At 52.9% G+C, this 19012-nt stretch overlaps 1 protein-coding gene across 3 annotated transcripts in view; it reads right to left on the bottom strand.

The window, feature by feature from the left end:
• Positions 1–19012, bottom strand: part of NTNG2 (netrin G2) — a 50049-nt gene that overhangs the window by 26505 nt on the left and 4532 nt on the right. For all 3 annotated transcript variants that reach the window (XM_035342032.1, XM_035342029.1, XM_035342031.1), the window contains exon 3: positions 2783–3426. In XM_035342032.1, the coding sequence (XP_035197923.1) occupies positions 2783–3426 (644 nt within the window). The remainder of the gene's footprint in view (positions 1–2782; positions 3427–19012) is intronic.

Genomic DNA, 19012 nt, shown 5'->3' with positions numbered 1-19012 from the left:
CCCGGTCACTGGCTCCTCTGTTCTCCAGCTGGGATGTTCTGGCTGCTTTTTGCCTTTGAGCCTTTATTTCTTCCTAATCATCTTCCTTCTCATTTTCTGTGACCCCTGTGGTGAATCCCTAACAACACACCCCATTTTATCTGCACACTCTCCTCCTGCTGCTCATATGCGGTCTGCGCTCGTGTGCTGCAAGAGGCATCGCACGTCCCCAGCCCTCCCCACTCTGCCTCAGCCCTTCCCTGAGTAGCTTACATTGATTTCTCCTCTCTTCCTCTCTCTAACCCACCCCTTGTTGAGCCACACAGAAGATTTAATTTGGTTTTAGTCCCTGCACTGTAACTGGCTTTGCTTACAGCTCGAATTAGATTGCTTTCCTGCAAAAAACCTCTGCTTGCTGGGACTGGAATAATCACAGGAGCAGAGTGAATTCACACAAAGCTTCTCCACCTCACACACCACTTATCCACAGCTCCTCAGTCACTCGCCCCTCAGTGCTGGGGGAGTCAGCCCAGGACAGGCATCGACTCCTTCCCCGTCTGCCTGTCCGGGAGGAGCGATCCCTTCTCCCAGGAGCCTGCAGCAAGCCAGGAGAGCTGGAGCAGGGGCAAGCTGGGTCTTGCTATAGCTCAGCACTTGGAGTTTGGGCCAGAAGCAGCTGATTTCAGAGTTTTCTTTGTCCCCAGCCAAGGAAAGCCCTCTCCTCCCAGAGGCCCTGCTGCATTGGCAGTGGAGGCGAGCAGGAGCCGCTGCTCTGCAGCAGCCATGGGCAGCTGGCCACGCGGGCGGCATGCCAGCACCGGAGGGAGGCCTCCAAAAAGCAGCCGGCAAACCCGAACCCCTCTAGGTCTGGTCCCAGCAAAAATGCAGCATTGCAGCTCCCACTGGTTGCTTGCAGTCTGAGCATCTTCACCACTGCTGTCCCAGGGCTGCAGGTGGCTGTGGAGTCTCTGATGTCTCATAGAAGTTGGGCCGCCCCCTCTCCTGCTTTCCTCCCCTGCTCTATTTGCCACTTTTCACAAAATCTGTAGGGGTTTTCTCTCTCAAAGCAATCTCTGCTGCTATTATATGGTATTAAATCTGGGCAGTGAGTTCAGAAGATGGTGGGATTTGGGGGTGGGGGGGGGAAGGAAGACAACTGACAGCCAGCAAGATGCTGAGTTATGGAGGATCTCAGCAGCACAGCCAGGAATTAAAAATGCTGAAGGGGCACATCCTGCCCAGGGTATGTAGAAAACGTAAAGGGCTCTGCAGAGACAGACATCCATGGGTCACCAGCACCAACAGCTGCTACACCATATCCCAGCAGCTCTATTCTACCATGTACCTTAAAGCACCGAACATCCTAGAGGCACTGTGGGTACAGTAATAAGGCCTTGGTTACCTGCACAGCACGCAGAGTTTTATCCGTGCTTGGAAGCCAAAGGTCAGTGCACAAGGGCATCAAATATTTAACCAATTACCACTTTATGAACTGGAAACTCTGCATCCCTGTTACAAGCCCAAAGTCTAACCAGTCCTAAGGAACTGGCACAGCACCTCCACCCCTCCCTGCCAGCAGCCCCCATCAGCTGGTGCTTTGGCTGTGAACTGGTTCCTGCAGCCTTGCCACTGCTGTCACCAACAGCTGTAGTATTCAGGTGAGAGGGAAGGCAAAGCACCAACCTTTTATCCCTCCTTTACCCACTTTCCCTTCCTTTAACTCTCTGCTCTGCTATTTTGCCCCATCCTGGGCTGCTCCAAGGAATGGATAGGATAGTTAGCACACAGAGGAATACAGGCTGGGAGAGGCGGCTGCTCATCCCTGCCTGCGACTGCTCAACAAAAGCAGCCGAATCCACTCCCAGCACCCTGCTGCCCTTCCCACCACCCCCTGCCGAAAGAAAGGGCTCTTCCATCCCACTACTGCCGCTTCCTTTCCCTTGGAGCGCAGTCAAAGCCGGTCTCAGTGGCACCTGCAAAACAGTTTTGCTTGCAAGTCTCAGAAGCAAGCAGTTTGGAAATGATACAAACGGGTCCTCTGTCGCTGTGGTGATCCTTGTTAGCAGGGGTGGGTGATGGGGAGATTCTTCCCCTCTCGCCTCTAAGTCTCTCACAAGCTGAATCCACAAGCTGGATGGGAAATTAGCCATCTCGGCATTTTTCCACCTTACTTTGCTTTTTCAGTTGATGTCATAACATAACATATGGCATTGTACAGAGAAATGAAAAACAAAAACCAGGAGAAACAAACCCCCTCCTGCCTTCCCCTGCCCCAGATCTGTCTCTGGGTTTAGCCTCACCCCAAATCTCTCCGGTGTGAGACAGGGCTTCTCTGGGGGAACAGGGCTGAGCCAGGATGACCCATGCTGCTTGTACCACCCGCGGGATGGCGTGTAATGTGGACAACCTCATTCCTCACCTCCAGATCCACTAAACAACCCATGAGATATTTGGCAGAGGCTGCCCACATTTGCATAGCTGGGGACAGGGTGAACGGGGGACAGAAGGGGACAGGAATCTGGGAGGGAACTGAGACCTGACTGTCCATCCCTACACCACACCGGGAAGGACACAGCCCTTCTTGGACACCCCTCATGGAAGCCTTGGAGGTGCTTGAGCCATTCTCTGCAAGGTCACATCTGTTTTATTACCGGTGCTACCTGGTTTGGAAAAGAGGGTTTTAGAGAAAGAAACACCGATAATTTCATCGGTTGACATTGACACTGATGGCTCAGTTTTCTAGCAGTAACCCTCTTCTCATCCTTCCGAGAAGAGCTACCCAAAGAAACACAGCAGCCGTTACCTGCCAGTGACTTCAATGTTGGAGACGGCGTAGAAGTACTTATACAGGTTCTCTCTCTGCACGTAGGTGCCCCCCAGGGCTGGCCTCAGCAGCCTCATCCTCAGGTCAGTCACGGTGAAGAAGTCCTTGAGCCCTTTGGCGCTCTCCAGCCGGGTGTACAAGTTGTCCATGTTCTTGAGGTCAGGGCCAGCAAAGATGGCAAAGCGGTCCCGTACCTCGAACCGGACAGTCTTCTCCTTTTTGGATCCCACCCAGCGGGAATACTCCTCTGTGCAGAGGACCCTGTTGGCACTGGTGGTGGAGAGGTCCCGGACCCTCCGTGCTGGCATGCTGAAGGCCTCCATGCAGTCATCTGCATAATACTGGTACGGGTGCCAAGTCCTCCCGTTGTCCAGCGACTTCTCCAGCATCATGATGGTGGGCCGGCCGTACTCGAAGGTTATCACGATGTCGTCCGTCAGCTCGATGCTCTTGTTCCAGGACAGCGTGATGTTGGCCAGCAGTGGCTCCGGGTACCGGCGCCACGTCACGCTCTGCCAGTACGTGGCCAGCCCTTCGTCCTCGCTGTCAAACATGAGCTTGGGCGGGTGGGCCAGGTCAGGGTTGGAGGCATCGCACTCGTCGCTGCACAGGTACGGATTCTCCTGGAACAACAACAATGGTCACGGGAGAAGAAGGCAATGCCTGGGCACTGAGTGGGCCACGCGGGGGTGGCCGAGCTCGCAGCCAGACCCTGCTTGCCACGTTCCTTTTTTTTTTTTTTTTTTTTTTTTTTTTTTTTGCTGCTTTTGTCAAAACGTTAACTGCTCGGCTGAGCTGGAGTATGCCGGGGGGCTGGCTCTGCATAATGCCGTTTCTGAGAATGAATTTAAGACAGAAATATGTAGCTTTGCCTTTGCCATGAGAATAGCTGAGTTGTTTCCTCTGAAAGACCCTTTGGGAAAGGGCCCTTCAATTTGGCACAGGGGCAATTTTCATAGAAAGCGTTTTCCCTGAGACCGTCTCTGAGAAACTCCACTTCAGCTTGGCCGAGTTACAAGCCCATGGAAAGCCACATTCACGCCTGCTTGCTCAGAAAAAGGGAATGCCTCAGTCCCCAGACACAGCCACACCAGGCACATCCGTGCCTCTGCTGGCTCCTGACGCTGACCATGCTGGTGAGACACCGTTCCCCAGGCTCTCTGAGCAGGGCCCAGCACTGCTGGATGGGGAAATCCCCATTTCCCTGTGCCCTGAGCTGGGACGGGACGGGATGTGGGGCAGAGAGCAGAGGTTTGTGCTTGTGGTGTCTCTGCTGAACCCCCCAGGCTGCCCCAGGACAGTATGCTGGCCTTGGGGACAAGTGGTATAGGCATGCTCTGGGCTGCACCCAGTCAGCCTGATGCGATAACCATTTCTGGTGACTTTTCAGCTCAATAGTGGGGTTAGCTGTGCTGATGGGTGCATTGCTCGTGTGTGTGTGTTAAAACTCTTCATTACAAGCTGGGGTTTGTCCTGCCCTGCAGCCCATGTCTGCAGGGCAGAGTGGTGTGGGTCAGGTCTGCCTCAGGGATGATGAGGGATTTGTTATAGCAGGTATACTTTTCAGATTTTGACCCCTGAGAAGCCCTGCATGGCTCCACACTGCAAATCTTTGTTGTATGCAAAGTATCTCTTTGCCTCATACTGTTACTCCATCTCCCAGAACCCAAACCCAGAGGATGGGGATGGAGAGGGCCTGGTATGGCACCAGGCTCAGCTGTGGCCGGGCCCCTCGTCACAGAGGCAGAGCCACCTGGCACCGAGGAGGTGATACAAGGAGGTGATAAAGCAGCTGGAGCTGCTTGGGACTGATGCCTGGAGGTGAGCAGTCTTCAGGGTGTGAGGTCTGGCTGTCCTGAACGCAGCAGTAAGGTAAGACCGAGAGTTGTTCTATGGTTTTCTTTCTGATTGCTTTGCGGGTTGTCTGGAGTGAAGGGTGCTGCATGCAGGAGCCGTGCTGATGATGGTACCAGAGGTTTAAACCCTGAGAGGTGCAGGGGCTGTGGCAGGCTGGCTGTGTCCTGGGGCTGGGACATCCCATGGGGAGAGGCTGCTCCTGTGTCTGTGGCACTGGGCACTGATCCTGTGCCATGGGCTTGCTCTGACCTGCAAATCTGTTGGAAGTGCTTGTGGTCTGACTTATGGTGCCCAATGAACACCCTAGGCAAGGCAGAGGAGGGGGAGAAATGGGTACTCACGTGTGCAATGTGGGGACTGGGGCTGTGCCTTGAACACGGATGCTGGCGTATAATGTGAGGTACTTTGGAAAATCTGGGGTTTGCCATTTCCAGCTGGGCTACCAAACCCACTAGGAACTGCCTGGGGCTGTCTCCGCTCTGCATCTGTAAAATGGGCTTTTTTGCCTCCCCATGGCTCAGAGGTGTGCTGGGTACAAGTGAGCGGAGGCCACAGCGCTGAGAAGCCTAGAAAAGCTCCTGAGGGCATAAATAATTCTGTCTTCTGAGCAGCGTTTGGGTAGCGTGCTGTAAGTAAGGCAGCTCCAGGAGCAAAATCAGCGAGCAGCTGATCTGTACGTGAGCACCAGGCTGCTCTGCGAAGGATGAAGCGGTGGCTGTGGGGAGGGGGGGCTCCTGTAAATAAAGTGTACCTTGCTGCGTGCGTGCACTAAGCTGCTAGGGAAAGCAGCAGAAACCAGGGAGTGAAAAGCAACAAAACTCATACTGTTTCCAACATGAGCTCAACTTCCTGACATGACCCCAACTGCAGCAACGTGTGGCTTTTGCTATCTCCTGTGTGTGCAGGGAAAGGAAGGGGCTGTGGTGGGAGCTGCTGAGCCCTGGTGCGGTGCATGCACATCCCCCTGAGCAGGGAGGATACTGGATGGATGCTTTGGTGGGTGTTCGGTTATTTTTCACCTGCAGCTGAATGAGGGACATGGATGATGTGCTCAGACCTGCACGGGTGTGTCAGACTGTGGGGTGAGGGCACCTGCCTGGTGTTCCCTTCCCAAAGAGAGATGCCCTGAGCAAGGGGAGATGCCAGCTGGGGTGCAGTGGGGCTCTGAGCCATGCCGGGGGGCCTCTCCTGCTGCAGCATGCCGCACTGGAGCGGGGAATTTTTTTTTTTTAAAAAAAGGTATTGACATATTTAATATGCTCTCCTGACTCGTCACGTTCAGAGGAATTGTTTACCTCTGCTAATGAGACACAGCTTCCTGCTGGGGGATGTAGCTGCCTCTTAGCACAGCTTTACAGTGGCTGCTGATGGAAGAGGATGAAAAATCCCCATCAGCTGAAGCTATGGGGGCTTTGAGTGCATTTTCCTGTGCTGAGGCAACATATTGTGTTGCAGTATGGTTCTGCCGCAAATGCGGTCATACAAATGGCTTAATAGGACAACCCTGAAAAGGCCATCCCGGAGCTGTGTTTTCATGTCTGGTGCCTGAAGAAAGGCACAGCAGTGCGGCGTTGTGGTGTGGGGCTGCTGGGGGAACCGTCTGTGGGGCAGAGCAGAAAGCTACCCAGTAAACTCCTCAGAGCAGCTCTGTGCAAGCTGGGGTCTGTGTGCAAGTTCCTGTCCTGGTAGGAGTGCCCTTGTTGGTGTGGCTTCCTTTCATTGCGTGCAGCAGCCATCAGGGCTGCCAAAGCACCCAAACAGGTAGGAGATTAATTTCCTCTGAGTATTTGCTCAGTGAGTTGTCCCCAGCGTGTCTGTGCTGACCAGGCTCATCCTCAGGGCTAGGGATGATGCTTCTGTCATGGCTGGTTTTGGAGGCTTCCTTAACCAGCAGCTGAACTACACAAGGGAAGAGCTTTGCAACCAAACCTTAACAATAAAACACTTCCCAGAGCAGTGGGGATGTGTGAGAGCGGCACCTGCAGCAGTAAAGGGTGGCCAGGGTGGGAGGTGGGAGAGGTTTCCCAGGGGCATTGAGGGGAAGCAGCTGAGTCTGACAAATTCAAGGCCCCTCCTGGTGTCCTGCCTGCAGGGATGGATGGAGCTGGCCCGGCACCACGACCAGGTGAGCCTCTTGGTGAGGGCTGGCAGGCTGAGAGCAGGAGGAAGCAGGGCCAAACCCCTGCCCATCTCCCATATGCCAGTCCCAGGGATCAGGGAACTGGAGGCTCATGATCCCCGCTGGCTCCTTTACACCCAAACCTGTAAACGTGCACATCTCAGACAGCCCAAGGATGTCTTTAAGCACCCCGATGCTCTGGAGTGGCGTATGGCCTGAGATCTGCTGAGTTTTAACAGGGAAAACGTGAAAATAACCTCTAAGTGACAGCGCTGAAAGGTGGGCAAGAGCCTCAAAAGCCACCAAGTGAGTCACATCACTACAGCTTCCTCTGCTAAAATGAAATGTTCCTTTTTTGGTTTTGGGCTTATTGAAATGTCCTTCCTCCTTGGGATGCTCAATGCGTTTGCTGCCGGTGGGGTGGTTTGAAGTCAGCCGGGAGGGCAGGGGGGAGCGGAAACAGATGGCCACTCTTTGGCTGCTCCCTTGGTCCTGGTAAGATCAGTTATAGCACTGTTGAAACAATTCCAGGTATTATTTTAGAATCTGGTTTCCTTATCCAAGCCCTGTGTCCTCCAAAGAATCTGTCCAAAGTCTCAAGATATTTACGTCTTCAATCTAAAAGTCAGAATGCATTAGCCAGGGAAACTTGGTCTCAGGGAGCTTAAAATAAAACAGTTCACTTAGTCTCACGCTATTAAATCAGTCGTGAATGTCCTCATGGCAACTAAATGTTGCGGCTCCCCGGCATGCTCTTCTGGTTGCTCTTTTCTTGTGGGTGCACTAAAAAGTGAGCCCAAACGCAGCCCAAATGGGTAAAGCCCTGGGGCAAGTGGCAAAATCCTAGCTGAAGATAAGTTGCCGTACTAAATGACATCCCAGCAAGACTGTGACTGCATGGGGCAAATGTCCCCGGGGGTGACGTGCCTGGAAATGTCCCATGCTGGTGTTTGCAGATGCACCCTTGGGCTTCACCTCCTCTTGGTGCTCAGCAGAAATGCTGCACGAGGGTGCTTCTGAAGGTGACAGCAGGGGTTTGGTCCCTGAAGGAGGATTTCTTGGGAAGCAAGCTCCATCTGACAAGGCACAAGGACAGGAATCCAGGGTGCTGTAGGTGAGCTGCCCCCCACCTTGCTGGGGGGAGAGGGAATGGGGAAAACAGGCGCACTAAAAGCCCAGTTTCACAAAGCCCAGCTGGTTCCTGGGGTTCTTAATGAGCGCACAAAGTTGTTTTGCTTTTTTTCCTGGCAGATAATGCCATTTTTAAGCCTCATAGCATAAAATTATATATTTTTGTAGGTGAAATTACTCGATTAATCACTAAGCTGTTGAATATTTTAAACAAACTAGACATCTGTTGTGAATGGAGAAAGCTGCACAGAAATAAAACTGCAGCCTTCAGTAGGTCCCCATGCCAAAGGAAAAGCTGGAAAGAAATTACAATTGCTAGCTGCACAATGAAGAAAAATAATAAAAATATTAGTAATGTTAAAGAAAAATATAAAGGTTTGAGCAATGGAAAACAAGGGGACAATGTGAAAGTTTGTACTGCTCGGCCAAAGATGTTGACCACTGCACTTGGAACCCCTGTGAGCTGCTCAGCTGGTGTCCTGGCTAGGGGACCCTGTGGAGCTGTGTTGCTTCCATGGGTCTCCTCTGCCTGGTGAGATCCTATAGCTCAGGTCAAGCTTCTGCTAGAAGGTCACCCTGGGATCGGTCTGGTTTTAATCCCAATCACAAGAGGAAGAGCGGTGTTACATCAGCTTGGAGTAGTTTCAGAAATCAAAACTTTGTTTTAGCTGGGGTGAAGAAACCTTGTCTCTTCTGTAGGAAGATTTTTATCCAAGGGGAAAGAAATTAAATGCATTTTTCTCAGGCACAAAGACCTGTGCTGTTGTGCAGGTTTCTTGTGTCCTTCCTTCCGTAGTATTTTCCCCAAAAACTGGCTCAGACCTTAGATGTTTCCAGGGGATTCTGCAAGAGCTGGTGATGGTTGGGCAGCTGGGTCATCCCCTCTGCAGCTGCCAGCATTAAAAGCCCTGAGGAACCTGATCCAGCTCCCTGCACACTTTGCAAATGGGACAACTACTTAGCAAACAGATTCACCCAGCAGCCAGAAGGCATTGACCCTTGTGTGCCATCAGAAACAACCAGCTCTGACACAGCTGGGGTGCAGGCAGGAGGCAGGGGGGCAGGGGTGGAGTGGTGCTCCCCCTCCTCCTGCAGGCGTTTATCAGGTTTTGTGAGCAGCATGAGTTGCCCAGGGCAAAACAACCCTGTGAGGGATCAGCGTTTTGCTGGCCTTTGAGCTGGGTGGTTGCTGGAGGGATTTCAATGAGGAAAAGCAGCACAAAAACCTCCCTCCAGGGAGCACTGAATGTCACCTCCACCCACCAGGTGACAATCCTCTCCCGGTGCTCGTCCTGCTCCAGACGTCTTAAGGAGCTCTCAGGTGCATCCCAAGGTCTTTCTGCTTCCTGCAGTGCACCCATGACCCTGCCTTGGTTTTCAGCTTAAAGATGAGCTGATTAGGTTCACAAAGTCCCCGCGTTGCCTCGCACAGCAACAAAGCGCTTGGGTTTGTCTCAAATTTCCATCAGACCCTGCAAAACAACTGCATTTGCAAAATCCTTGCGTGCACCTGATCCCTCCTTTCCCTGCTACCCTCCCCGCAGGTGTCCTGCAGCCCCCTCCCCTGCACAGCCTGTCTGTCACCGGTAGCACTGGTGCCCGCCAGCCCTGGGGGACAGGGTCCCCGACATGCGGTGGCCCCGTGGGGCAGCAGATGGCCAAGTGGGCTGCTGGAGCAGCCCCTGTGCTCACAGCACAGCTCCTGCTGGGGAAGATTTTGGGCAGTGACGGTGACAGCACCCGCTCTGTCCCTGGCTCTCGGCATCCAGACACCCGAAGTTTTATTTTGTGGCTTCTCCCCACAGAGCGTGGTGTTGGGTTTGTTGGTGTAGGAGGTTGCAGGATAAAACCGGAGGGGTTGTTTCAGTGCATTTGTTTTTCTGTTTCTCTCCTTTGTGCTCAGATGAGTTCCCTGGGTTAATCCCAGGATTAGCGGCCCCGCCGCCCCACGCTGCTCCCTGCAGCTGCCAGCCTGTGCCAAGCCGACAGGATGCGCTCCCCGTCCCAGCACAGGTGACGAGCGGCTTCATCCTCTGCTCTGACACAGTGAAACCTGCCTTCTGCAACAGGAATTGTCACCACACTGTGATATGAGTGGATCAGGAGACTTTGTTTTTTTTCTTTCAACATCTGCTCCAGGAAGCAACTCCTTTTCCTGACCAGAATCGTGTTTACACGGGAGAACAGGTGGGCTTGTCCTAAAGCCATCACAGGGCATTTTAGTTCTTGCTGTTCTTGACCCCAGGGGTCAACTGCTCTGTCTGGATTTATGAAAAGACAAGGTGATTTTATGATCAAAACTAACATTTGTGGGTAATTAAATCTCATGCTTCAGGGCACAAACCATAACCTGCCAGTGGCCAGGATGGGACTCCCAGAGAACTGGAAATAGTTGCTGACAATTAATTTTCACTCTATTCGTGGGGGCTGGGAGGGATCAGAGGGGTGAAGCAACCGTAATTAATTTACAGCGATTATTTCCAACAGCTGGCAAGTGGCATAACTCAGTGGCGGAGATGGCTGGGAGCACGGAAATAATTGAGCAGAAATACCTCTGGAGTGAAGCCCCGGCCGGGCCCCTGCTTGTGCAGGGCCAAGGTCTGCGCCTCCCTCGGCTGCAGGAGCAGCGGTGGCTGAGCCCGGTGCCCCAGGAGCTGGAGGTGGCCCCAGCAGGGATGGGGTTTCTCAGCTCCCTGTAGGCTGCAAAGCGCCCTGCGCTGTGTCCTGGTGCTCAGGATCACCGTCCCCAGCTGGGGTGGATGTGGCATTGGCTGTGAAGTAGAAAGGGATGCTGTGGTGTGGTGTCTGTCCTTGCCACGGGTGGATGTAGAGGCTACGAGTGGCTTCTCCTGGCCAACTCCTGGTCCAGATGAGAAGCTGGAGGGTCCCTTGGTCTTGGATGGACCCTGCTCTTGTGTCTGCATCAACATGGCCAGAAATCAGGCAGATGGATGCAGAGGGAGCTGCAAGGCGGGGGGACACGGGAGGAATGCAGGGAGCTGCAGGGTATGTGACGAGGCCACTCTGAGCTGCCCGAGTTCCTCTTGAAATGGTTACCCCATCCCTGGTGCCTACATGGGCTTTTGCTGTGATGTGAGGCTGTGAATCGAATCCAGCAAACATTTTGGAAGTATTTGCCTGCGCTGTTTTAGGAGTCTTGGTGTGTTGGCAGGGAGAGGTCCCTGGATGGGGCCATGCTTGCCACAGAATTGGGCTGTGGGGATGCTGGGGGTGCTCCGAATGTAAAACGCGCCTTTTTGGAATGAAGCCTTAATAGCTTTCTTCAAGAAGTGTGTTTGCCTGTTTCTCCTAAATGCCACTTGGTGAAGTTACGTATATATTTGATAATCCAGAAGCCTGGGAGCTTGGGAATGCTCTCAGCAAAGCCCTCGTCCCTGCACCCCGCGGGTGTGCTCCGAGCTGGGCACAGAGCCCTGCGCATCGCTTCCCTCTCCGTGCTGACCCTCTGAAGAGATGCTTTTAAGTGGCCCGTGTGTGTAGGCAGATTCTGGCAAGGCGTCTGTGATTAAGTGGTGGATTATTTAGCAGTTTCACCTCTGCAGGGGAAGGCTGGCTCCGTTTTGGAGGCAGGGAGCTCTGGGGAACGGAGCCTTGCAGGGATGGGGAGCGGCACGTGGGCTCGCGGGGATGTTTGCTCGCTCCTGTGCCCTTCCCTCGCTGCCTCCCTTCCCCCAGCCATCTGCAAGGGGCTCTTATTAGGGCAGAGAAAGCAAAAGGGGAGAAGAACGTCCTCACTAACAAGCTGTTTCCTGTTTATTAGCAGGTAAAGGCAGAGCTGGGATGAATTATTAATAGGGTGGAAATGGGGTCCCTCCACAGATCTGTTGCTAATTCCGGCTCAGCCGAATGTCACTCTTTCTCCCCCCTCCATCTCGCAGTGGTTTGGGGGATTGATTGCTCTCTCCCTTTCTTTCTATTCCTCCTGGATCGGAGGTTGTCTGAGCGCAAGGTCACCCCTCTTCACGGGGTGTTAGGACATGCTCTGCCTGCCTGCTGGATTCAGGATACCGTGAGTCAGCAGAACACGCACCGCTGGCTTCGCCACACGGCTCTTAGTAAGCGCACGCCCGTACGCGCTCAGCAAGACATTTCGCTTTTCTTTTTGCCTCTTTCCTTTGGCCTGAAGCAGATACTCATTCACTGAACAGCACGCTGCTCGTTCAAGGCTCTTGCGCTCCCTTGGGCCCATCTCTCTGCAAGAGGAGATGCAACCTGTGCTTTGCTGGCTGCTGTTCCCCTTCCCCCTCTCCAGTCTGTTTCTGAATTCAAGAAGCATCTTGTGCATATTTCACCATATTTTGCTCAGTGCTGTGCCCCTCTCCAGGTGTGGCCACTCCTGTTGCTCCACCAGCTATGGAGAAATGTCTGAGTGGCTGGGCTGGGGGGCAGCAGTGCAACATCCCGTCTCCTGGTGGGGAAACTGAGGCAGGGAGAGGTTTAAGGAGCAGGTTCTGGCTTTGCCAGGAGCTTTCGAAGGTCCCAGGTACCTGCAGTTGAGCCCCAGAGTAGTGGCTCCTTGACCTTGAGGTAAGGGTCAGGGAAACCTCAGCTCTTGCCCCATGCTGTCTCTGAAACTTTCCCCATAATCTGCTTGGTACCTCCACAGGGAAAAGGTCTGCACCGATCCCTGTGCCATAGATCGTGCAGTCCGTGCAGGAGACTGACATCCAGGCAGGAGTCCTCCCCTCTGCAATGGGAGAGGGCAGCTGGTGCCCAGCATGCACAAGGACTGATCCCAGTCACCTCCCCATCCTCTCAACACAGCCAGCACTGCTCAGGCACAGACAAAATGGTCAAAAAAAATCCAGTGACATGACAAACTTCAACCACCAGGCTGAAATCAGCTCAGTCTAAGGATGACCTCACAGCAGGACCCCAGCATGGCACTGGCAGGGCTGGTTTCAGAGCACCGCTGCCATTTCCAAAGCCCCAGGGTGGCTGGGCAGCGCGGGGTGCCTTGGAGCAGCCGCCCAGCCTCTGCTGTGGGATCGCCCTGGCCCCAAAATATGTGTGCAGCCCAACTGGGGGCGATGCAAGGGTTAAGCACCACGTGGAAAATTCCACTCCTAAGCAGATAATCTTGTCTGCGCTGGGCACATCCATGCATCGCGCGCAGCCTGGCCTCCCATGTAATAATTTTTGAGCAGCTCCTTCGTTTGGAACTGGTAATCCCCCGATGAGTCGCTGTAACCCCAACCCCTCTCCGCTGCCTGGCCTCACCTCCGTGCCCGCCCTGCTGTCGGGGTGGGGCTGTGCTATGCCACTGCTCCTTTTGCCAGTTTGCAGATTAAGGGGTGACCTCGAGGCTGGGATCAGCCAGCAGGATCAGGAGCTGATGAAGCAGGCGCCCCTCGGCCAGCAACTGTGGGCACATGTTCAGGGATGCAGAGGTTTAATCCCATTGACTGCTTTTTAGCTCGCCTCCAAACCCGGACATTCTGTACCCAAGAGCTGCAAGCTTTGCTCTTCCCGGGGCACTTCCCTAAAGCTTGTCCACGAATTAAGCTGCCTGGATCCTGCCCCATCCCTCCTCTGCCAGATTAAGCCCCGTATCTCACTACAGAAGAGCATCTGCGTGCAGACACGGCCCCTACCAGGAGCAGCGCAGCAGCAGCGGCCTGTTTGCTGGACTCGGAGTGCATTATTGATTCAGGACGAAGAAAATGCTTAGGAAGTAGGAAAAGTGTCCTGCTCTCTAAAAGCTTGAGCGCCTCGCAAGCTCAATACATGCAGCCTTTGCAGAGAGGCTTGCTATGCTGCTATTAATATTTTATTCTCTAAGAGAGGCCCAGATAGTTTGAATGGGGGAGGGCAGGACTTGGTGCTGGGGGGGAGAGGTGGGTAGAACAGAGGCACTGCTGCAGCCCTCAAATGGGGGTGCAGATCCCCCAGAGCCTTTACAGGAGGAGGAGGACAGCCTGGTGGTTGACACCCCTGCACCCACCCATCTCCTATTAGGGTCTCCTGCGTCCTTTGCTCTGCTTTTGCTGTTGCATGCACTTATGGAAACCAGACCGTGGTAGAAGAGCAGTCCTTCCCACTAAGTGTCAGGGCCTGAAGGAGATCGTATCTATGCTACAGAATACAATACAGATTAAAAATAAGTAAGAGGGACTTCCCTGAATCTCTTAGCTTCAAAAGTTGCTCATGGAAAACTGCTGCGCGTGGAGCTGGTGGATGAGTGAGGGCCACAGATGTTGGAGGAGCTGCTCCCCAGCAAGCCTGTGGAGACACTGCTCTGTTTTTTTCCATCTGGATGCTGTCCCCACTGAAGAGCAAAGCTTTTCGTAAGAGCAGTTTATTCTTTCCCATCTCTTTCAAGGTGGGGGTAAACTTCCTGTTCACTGTACCAATTAAATCTACTTGACAGGTTGATTTCTGTTGCGGAGCCTTTTCCATCAGCGAGTTGAAGTGATTCTTGTTAGGAGAGCAATATCCCACTTTGCAGCAAGATGAATCCCGAACTGGGCATTTAAGGAAATTGCCACGGACTGTGAGTGGAAATCCCGTTTGCTCAGCACTCTCTAATTTAAAACCGAGCTGTATTCTCTCATTTTCTGTAAAGCCTCTGCTTTTATAACGCTGAGATCCTGCTGCACTAGAGAAGCCTCTGTGGTAGGAGAGTGGTGGTGTGCAATTTGCTGAGCAGCTAATAATGTGCAATGCAAGGGTCTGGCCCCAAGGGCAGGGAGCCACTGGTCTTGACTTCAGATAGTTTTCTGCAGCAGCCCTGGTGCTGAAAAGAGATTAAGGGGGAGAATATATCCAAAAGACCCCAGCCCTTTTCCCCCATGCTGGAAAGCAATGCTGCAAGGGATGCAGTCGGTGAATTAGGAAACCTTCATCCTGATGCAAATGGCATCAAGTTGGCTTTTCCGGGCACTCCTCACAGGACAGAGGAGGCTTTTCCAGGTGTTAGGTCTGTTCTGGAGGAACAGGGCTGTTAGCACTTCACAGATGTGGAAAGAAAGATGAGGCTTTCTGTCCCTGACTGAGTTGTCAGTGGTGTTTTGACAGCTGAGAGTGGGCTTCTTGTGCTGCTGAATGTTGGCGTAAAGGCAAAGTAATTGTCCCCAGTGCCGTGTAGCTCCTGCCAGGAAGGGCAGCGGAGGGCTCTGGCACCCAGTCCCCTGCTACAGCCAAGGCTGAGGCTGCAATCAGCTGTTGGGTACTGCTAATTCATTCAAGGAGGGAGAACATCCCCTCTTCTTGGAAAGGATTTGACTCACGTACAGGCTCTGCTCAGCCCAAAGGCTGGCCTTGAGTCTCAGATTGGTTGCAAGGCTGAGGACCACTCATGCTTTGCCCCCCAGGCTGGTGAAGGTCTGCGTATCTTGTCACTGCCTGCGATACCGGCAGGGGTGAATCCATCCTTTAACCACCAGATCAGGCTGCATCTTTACGAATGCCTTTGGAAGAGCATCTGTGAAGCAATTCCACTTTTCTTCTTTCTTTAAGAGCTTTGACTTCAATTTTAATCACCCCCCAGACCCACAGTCATCTGTCTGTACCTAAACAAGGGTGTGAAGATGCTGCCAGGTGGAGCGGTCTGTGACAGAGGCTAAGAGCCTAGGGAAAAGGTCTTCTGTGCCCAAAAGTTTGTCTGCTTTTTCTTATGCTAGCAGCTGGTCTCAGAAGAGAAATAGCTCTTTAGCACAAGCCTTATAAACCCATGCCATTCAGAAAGTTTTAGCTAAGAATTAAACTAAACATCAAATTTGGCTGAATGAGTAATGAATAAATAAAGCCTTTTCCTTTCATGTGCCCCTGCCAAAATCAACAAGCTCTATTAGCTGATGAAACAATGCTGACGCTAAATAAAAATACCCCTGACCCATCAATATGGGCTAAGAGCTCGGCCCTGCATCAAAGAGCATTGTCTGAACAAGAAATACTGTCTCGACACCTCTGGAAAAAAAAAAAACTCCGATCCCAAGGACTCCAGGCAGCTCTCACCAGGGTGTTAAGGAGCAGCAGAAGCACTGTGGTGGCCGCTGCCTCGCAGGCAGCCAGCTCCCGACACCTCTGCTCGTTCCCCTCACCTTTGCTGTAATGATTTGGAAACCCAGTGAGCCGCCAGCCCCTTTGGAACAGGGAACGTGGTTGTGAAGTTTGCTCGCTCCCTGCCGCTTGCCCTGTATGCACGTTGCCCACAAAACCTGTGGCTTTTTTTTAAGCAGGTGTGCGAAGTGCCAAAGCTTGACAGTGAAATTCTCCAAGGCCCCTGCTCGGTATCAAAGAGGTGCTTCAGCAACGGGGAACAGCTCAGTGTTGGGGCTGGGCCACCTTCCTGCACCACGTCTGCATCCCCTGCATGCCTGTGGCTCCCAGCTGGACCCCTCCGGCCAGCACCTCCCATTCGAAATCTGGTTTGAAATCTGTGTTTTGCTGCTTTGTGGTCTTTGAAGTTTTCCCCCTCCCCTCGGCAGCCTCAGTTAAAAGCCCTGTTCCCTATTGTTCCCTGTTAGTCTCCGGTCACGCCTTTGGATCGTTCAGGTTTTTATTTGCTCATCCATCTGTCTTCCTGCTCCCCCTGCTCCCCCCTGCCCTGCCAGAAGGGAAAGTACAATTCATTTTTCAGGTAATCCTGCCACAAGGGCACTGACATGGATAGGAGACGAATCGAGAGCTGTGGGGGGGGAAAAAAAAAGGCAAAAACTCGGGATTTAATAGGCAGCAAAACGCTGCACAGCCAGAACGGAGAAGCCAGATGTGACTAGAAATTGCTGTAAAACTGAGAAAAGACAATCCTCCCAATAATTCCTGCAATCCCCCGGGCACCTCCTTCTGCAGAACTCCGAGGGCTGCTGTGAGTTGGTAAAACTGTAGTTTGTGTGTGATCCTTTGGTGCTCTGCAAAGCCTCTGGGGCACGGGCACAGCCTGGAAGGTCAGAGCCTCGCAGGAGATGCTCGTGGGCTCCTGGCCCTGCTGCCAGCACCTGAGCAGGGCTCTGAGCCTGTCTCCAGCGATGATGTGTGCAGGAATGTGGCCCACCTCCAGCACTCAGGGATGTCTGTGTGTCTAACTTTGATTTCAGTTGTCTGAGCAGCGCAGGCGTCCCGCCGGGCCGTGCTTAATTCTTAGTAATGTTAGCTTAACTTCATGGGCAGTACCCTGCTGTTTTGAAAGACACCTAAGAAAGCAATACAGCCACTGTAAGAACCTCTCAGCTGGGAAGCTGGGCTCGTTTGAGAACCCACCTGTTAAATGAAAATAATTAAAACCTGAAGAGAAAGGATAAAGGGACAGGGAAAGGCAGCGGGGCGGGATGGCAGCGAGGGGCTCGGGTGGGGACCCACCACTGACCTGCTGGGTCTGTGCAAGCTGCGACCTTCCCCTCGCAGCAAGGACCAGGCTCTGAGGTCGCAATGATCGGCGGGCAGCGGCATTGATTTTTGTCCAGCGCTTCCCCTGCGCAGGGCTAGCACAGGTCCGCTCACATCCGCTGCGGACGCTGCGTGCCTCTCTGCATGTCAATAGGTGTCAAGTCTCCACCCAGGGCCCGTGATGGAGAGGCCGCTTCTTGCTGATTCCACCTTACACCGACCGTAAGGGGATGCTCAGCAGTAAGTGGCCGTGTGCCCTTCTCCGTGACAAGGGCCCTGAAAATGTACCTTGATGGCCTCCACGCACACAAGTCCTGAGGCATGGATTGCACCCGGTCTCCTACTCTGAGCGCTAAATGCTGGTGGGCTCGGCTGTGCTGGAGTTCATCGGCTTCATTTTAGAAACTCTAATCCTCTGGAGAGGGCAGCACTGGTGTGAGATGTGGGAGACGAGGCAATAAATAAGGTGGGATTTCATAAACCTATCCAGAAAAAAAAAATCTGAAAAATAACGTGCAGTGTTTTGCCTCTGCTTTGAGCTCGTGTCTCTGCCAGGGAATTTATCAGGGATTTTGCTGGGGATGACTGTTTCTGTGCTGCCAGACAAAGGCTGGGCCGGGCGTGCTCCTGCCGGGGTCAGGCAGGGACAGGAAGGCAAATCCATGTTCTGCATTTGTGCAACGCTCATTCAGGGACGTACGCGGTGTTTGCAAGTGTTACAGCACATGGCAGGCGTACGCTACGGGGAAACGCTGCTGGTGCCCAGAATAGAAAGATTTTAGCTCAGTATTGACTGAAGCAAGAGACGCAGAGAGCTGATTTCTGTTGGTATCTTTTACTTCCTCGGAGGGCAGTGGAGCCGGAGCCCAGCGCACCGTCAGCCAGGGAGCATTTGCAAATAGCAGCCGTGAATTTAGCAGAATGCAATCTGTTGTTCACCTTCTAATCCTTCTGCAGCCAGCCAGATAAATGGGAATCCAGAGCGCCTTATCAATAGTTAACTGTTTTACTTGCAACCTTTGGCTCGATCTTTTCTTTCAAATGATCTTGCAAAGGAAAAAGCTGCTGCTTATCTGGAATTAGTGAAAATGGCTCTGTCTCTAATGAGCCCCCCCGTAGGCTGGAGAGAATGGGGTAAATAGCGGTGTCATGTCGTGATGGTCTCAAATGTTTGGTGTCTTTTGATGCATCAAAGCAGTGTTTTTCTCATGAATTTTCAAGAGAAGCCCTGAGCTGCTTAGGCCCAGGGTGTTCTCCAGGTGGGAAACTGAGGCATGGGGTACCCGAGCCTGGTTAAAGCTGGCAACAGAAATTGAGACTCTTTTCTTTCTTTTGCTGACTTAGATGAGAACACCCATTCTCATTGCAGCTAGTAGGGTGGCGTACTTTAGAAGCTGCTCCTTGCTCAGTGCTCTCCCTGGTGGAAGCCCGGTCAGCAGGGGCTGCCTTTGTCACTCTGCCCTGCACCGCTGCCATGGGGCAGAGGATGCTGCAGCCATGCTGCTTTGCTCTCTGCTTTGACCCCTGAACTCTTTTTAACAACATAAAGCCTTGTGAATTATAAATCAAATGCTCCTGCTGAGCTTTGTGGTGCACGGAATGAAATGCAATGATTAATATTTAAGGGAAAATAAGTTTAAGATTTTAACTACAAGGGCAAGTGTCTGTCCACAAAGTCTTCTCACACTGAGACCAGAAGGAAGGGAGAGCTGTGTTTTCAGGGACTTTGGGGGAAGTCATGCTACTAGACCAGC

The sequence above is a fragment of the Oxyura jamaicensis genome, chromosome 17, assembly GCF_011077185.1.
Source record: "Oxyura jamaicensis isolate SHBP4307 breed ruddy duck chromosome 17, BPBGC_Ojam_1.0, whole genome shotgun sequence".
NCBI lineage: Eukaryota > Metazoa > Chordata > Aves > Anseriformes > Anatidae > Oxyura > Oxyura jamaicensis.
This window is presented reverse-complemented; position numbering and strand designations above follow the sequence as displayed.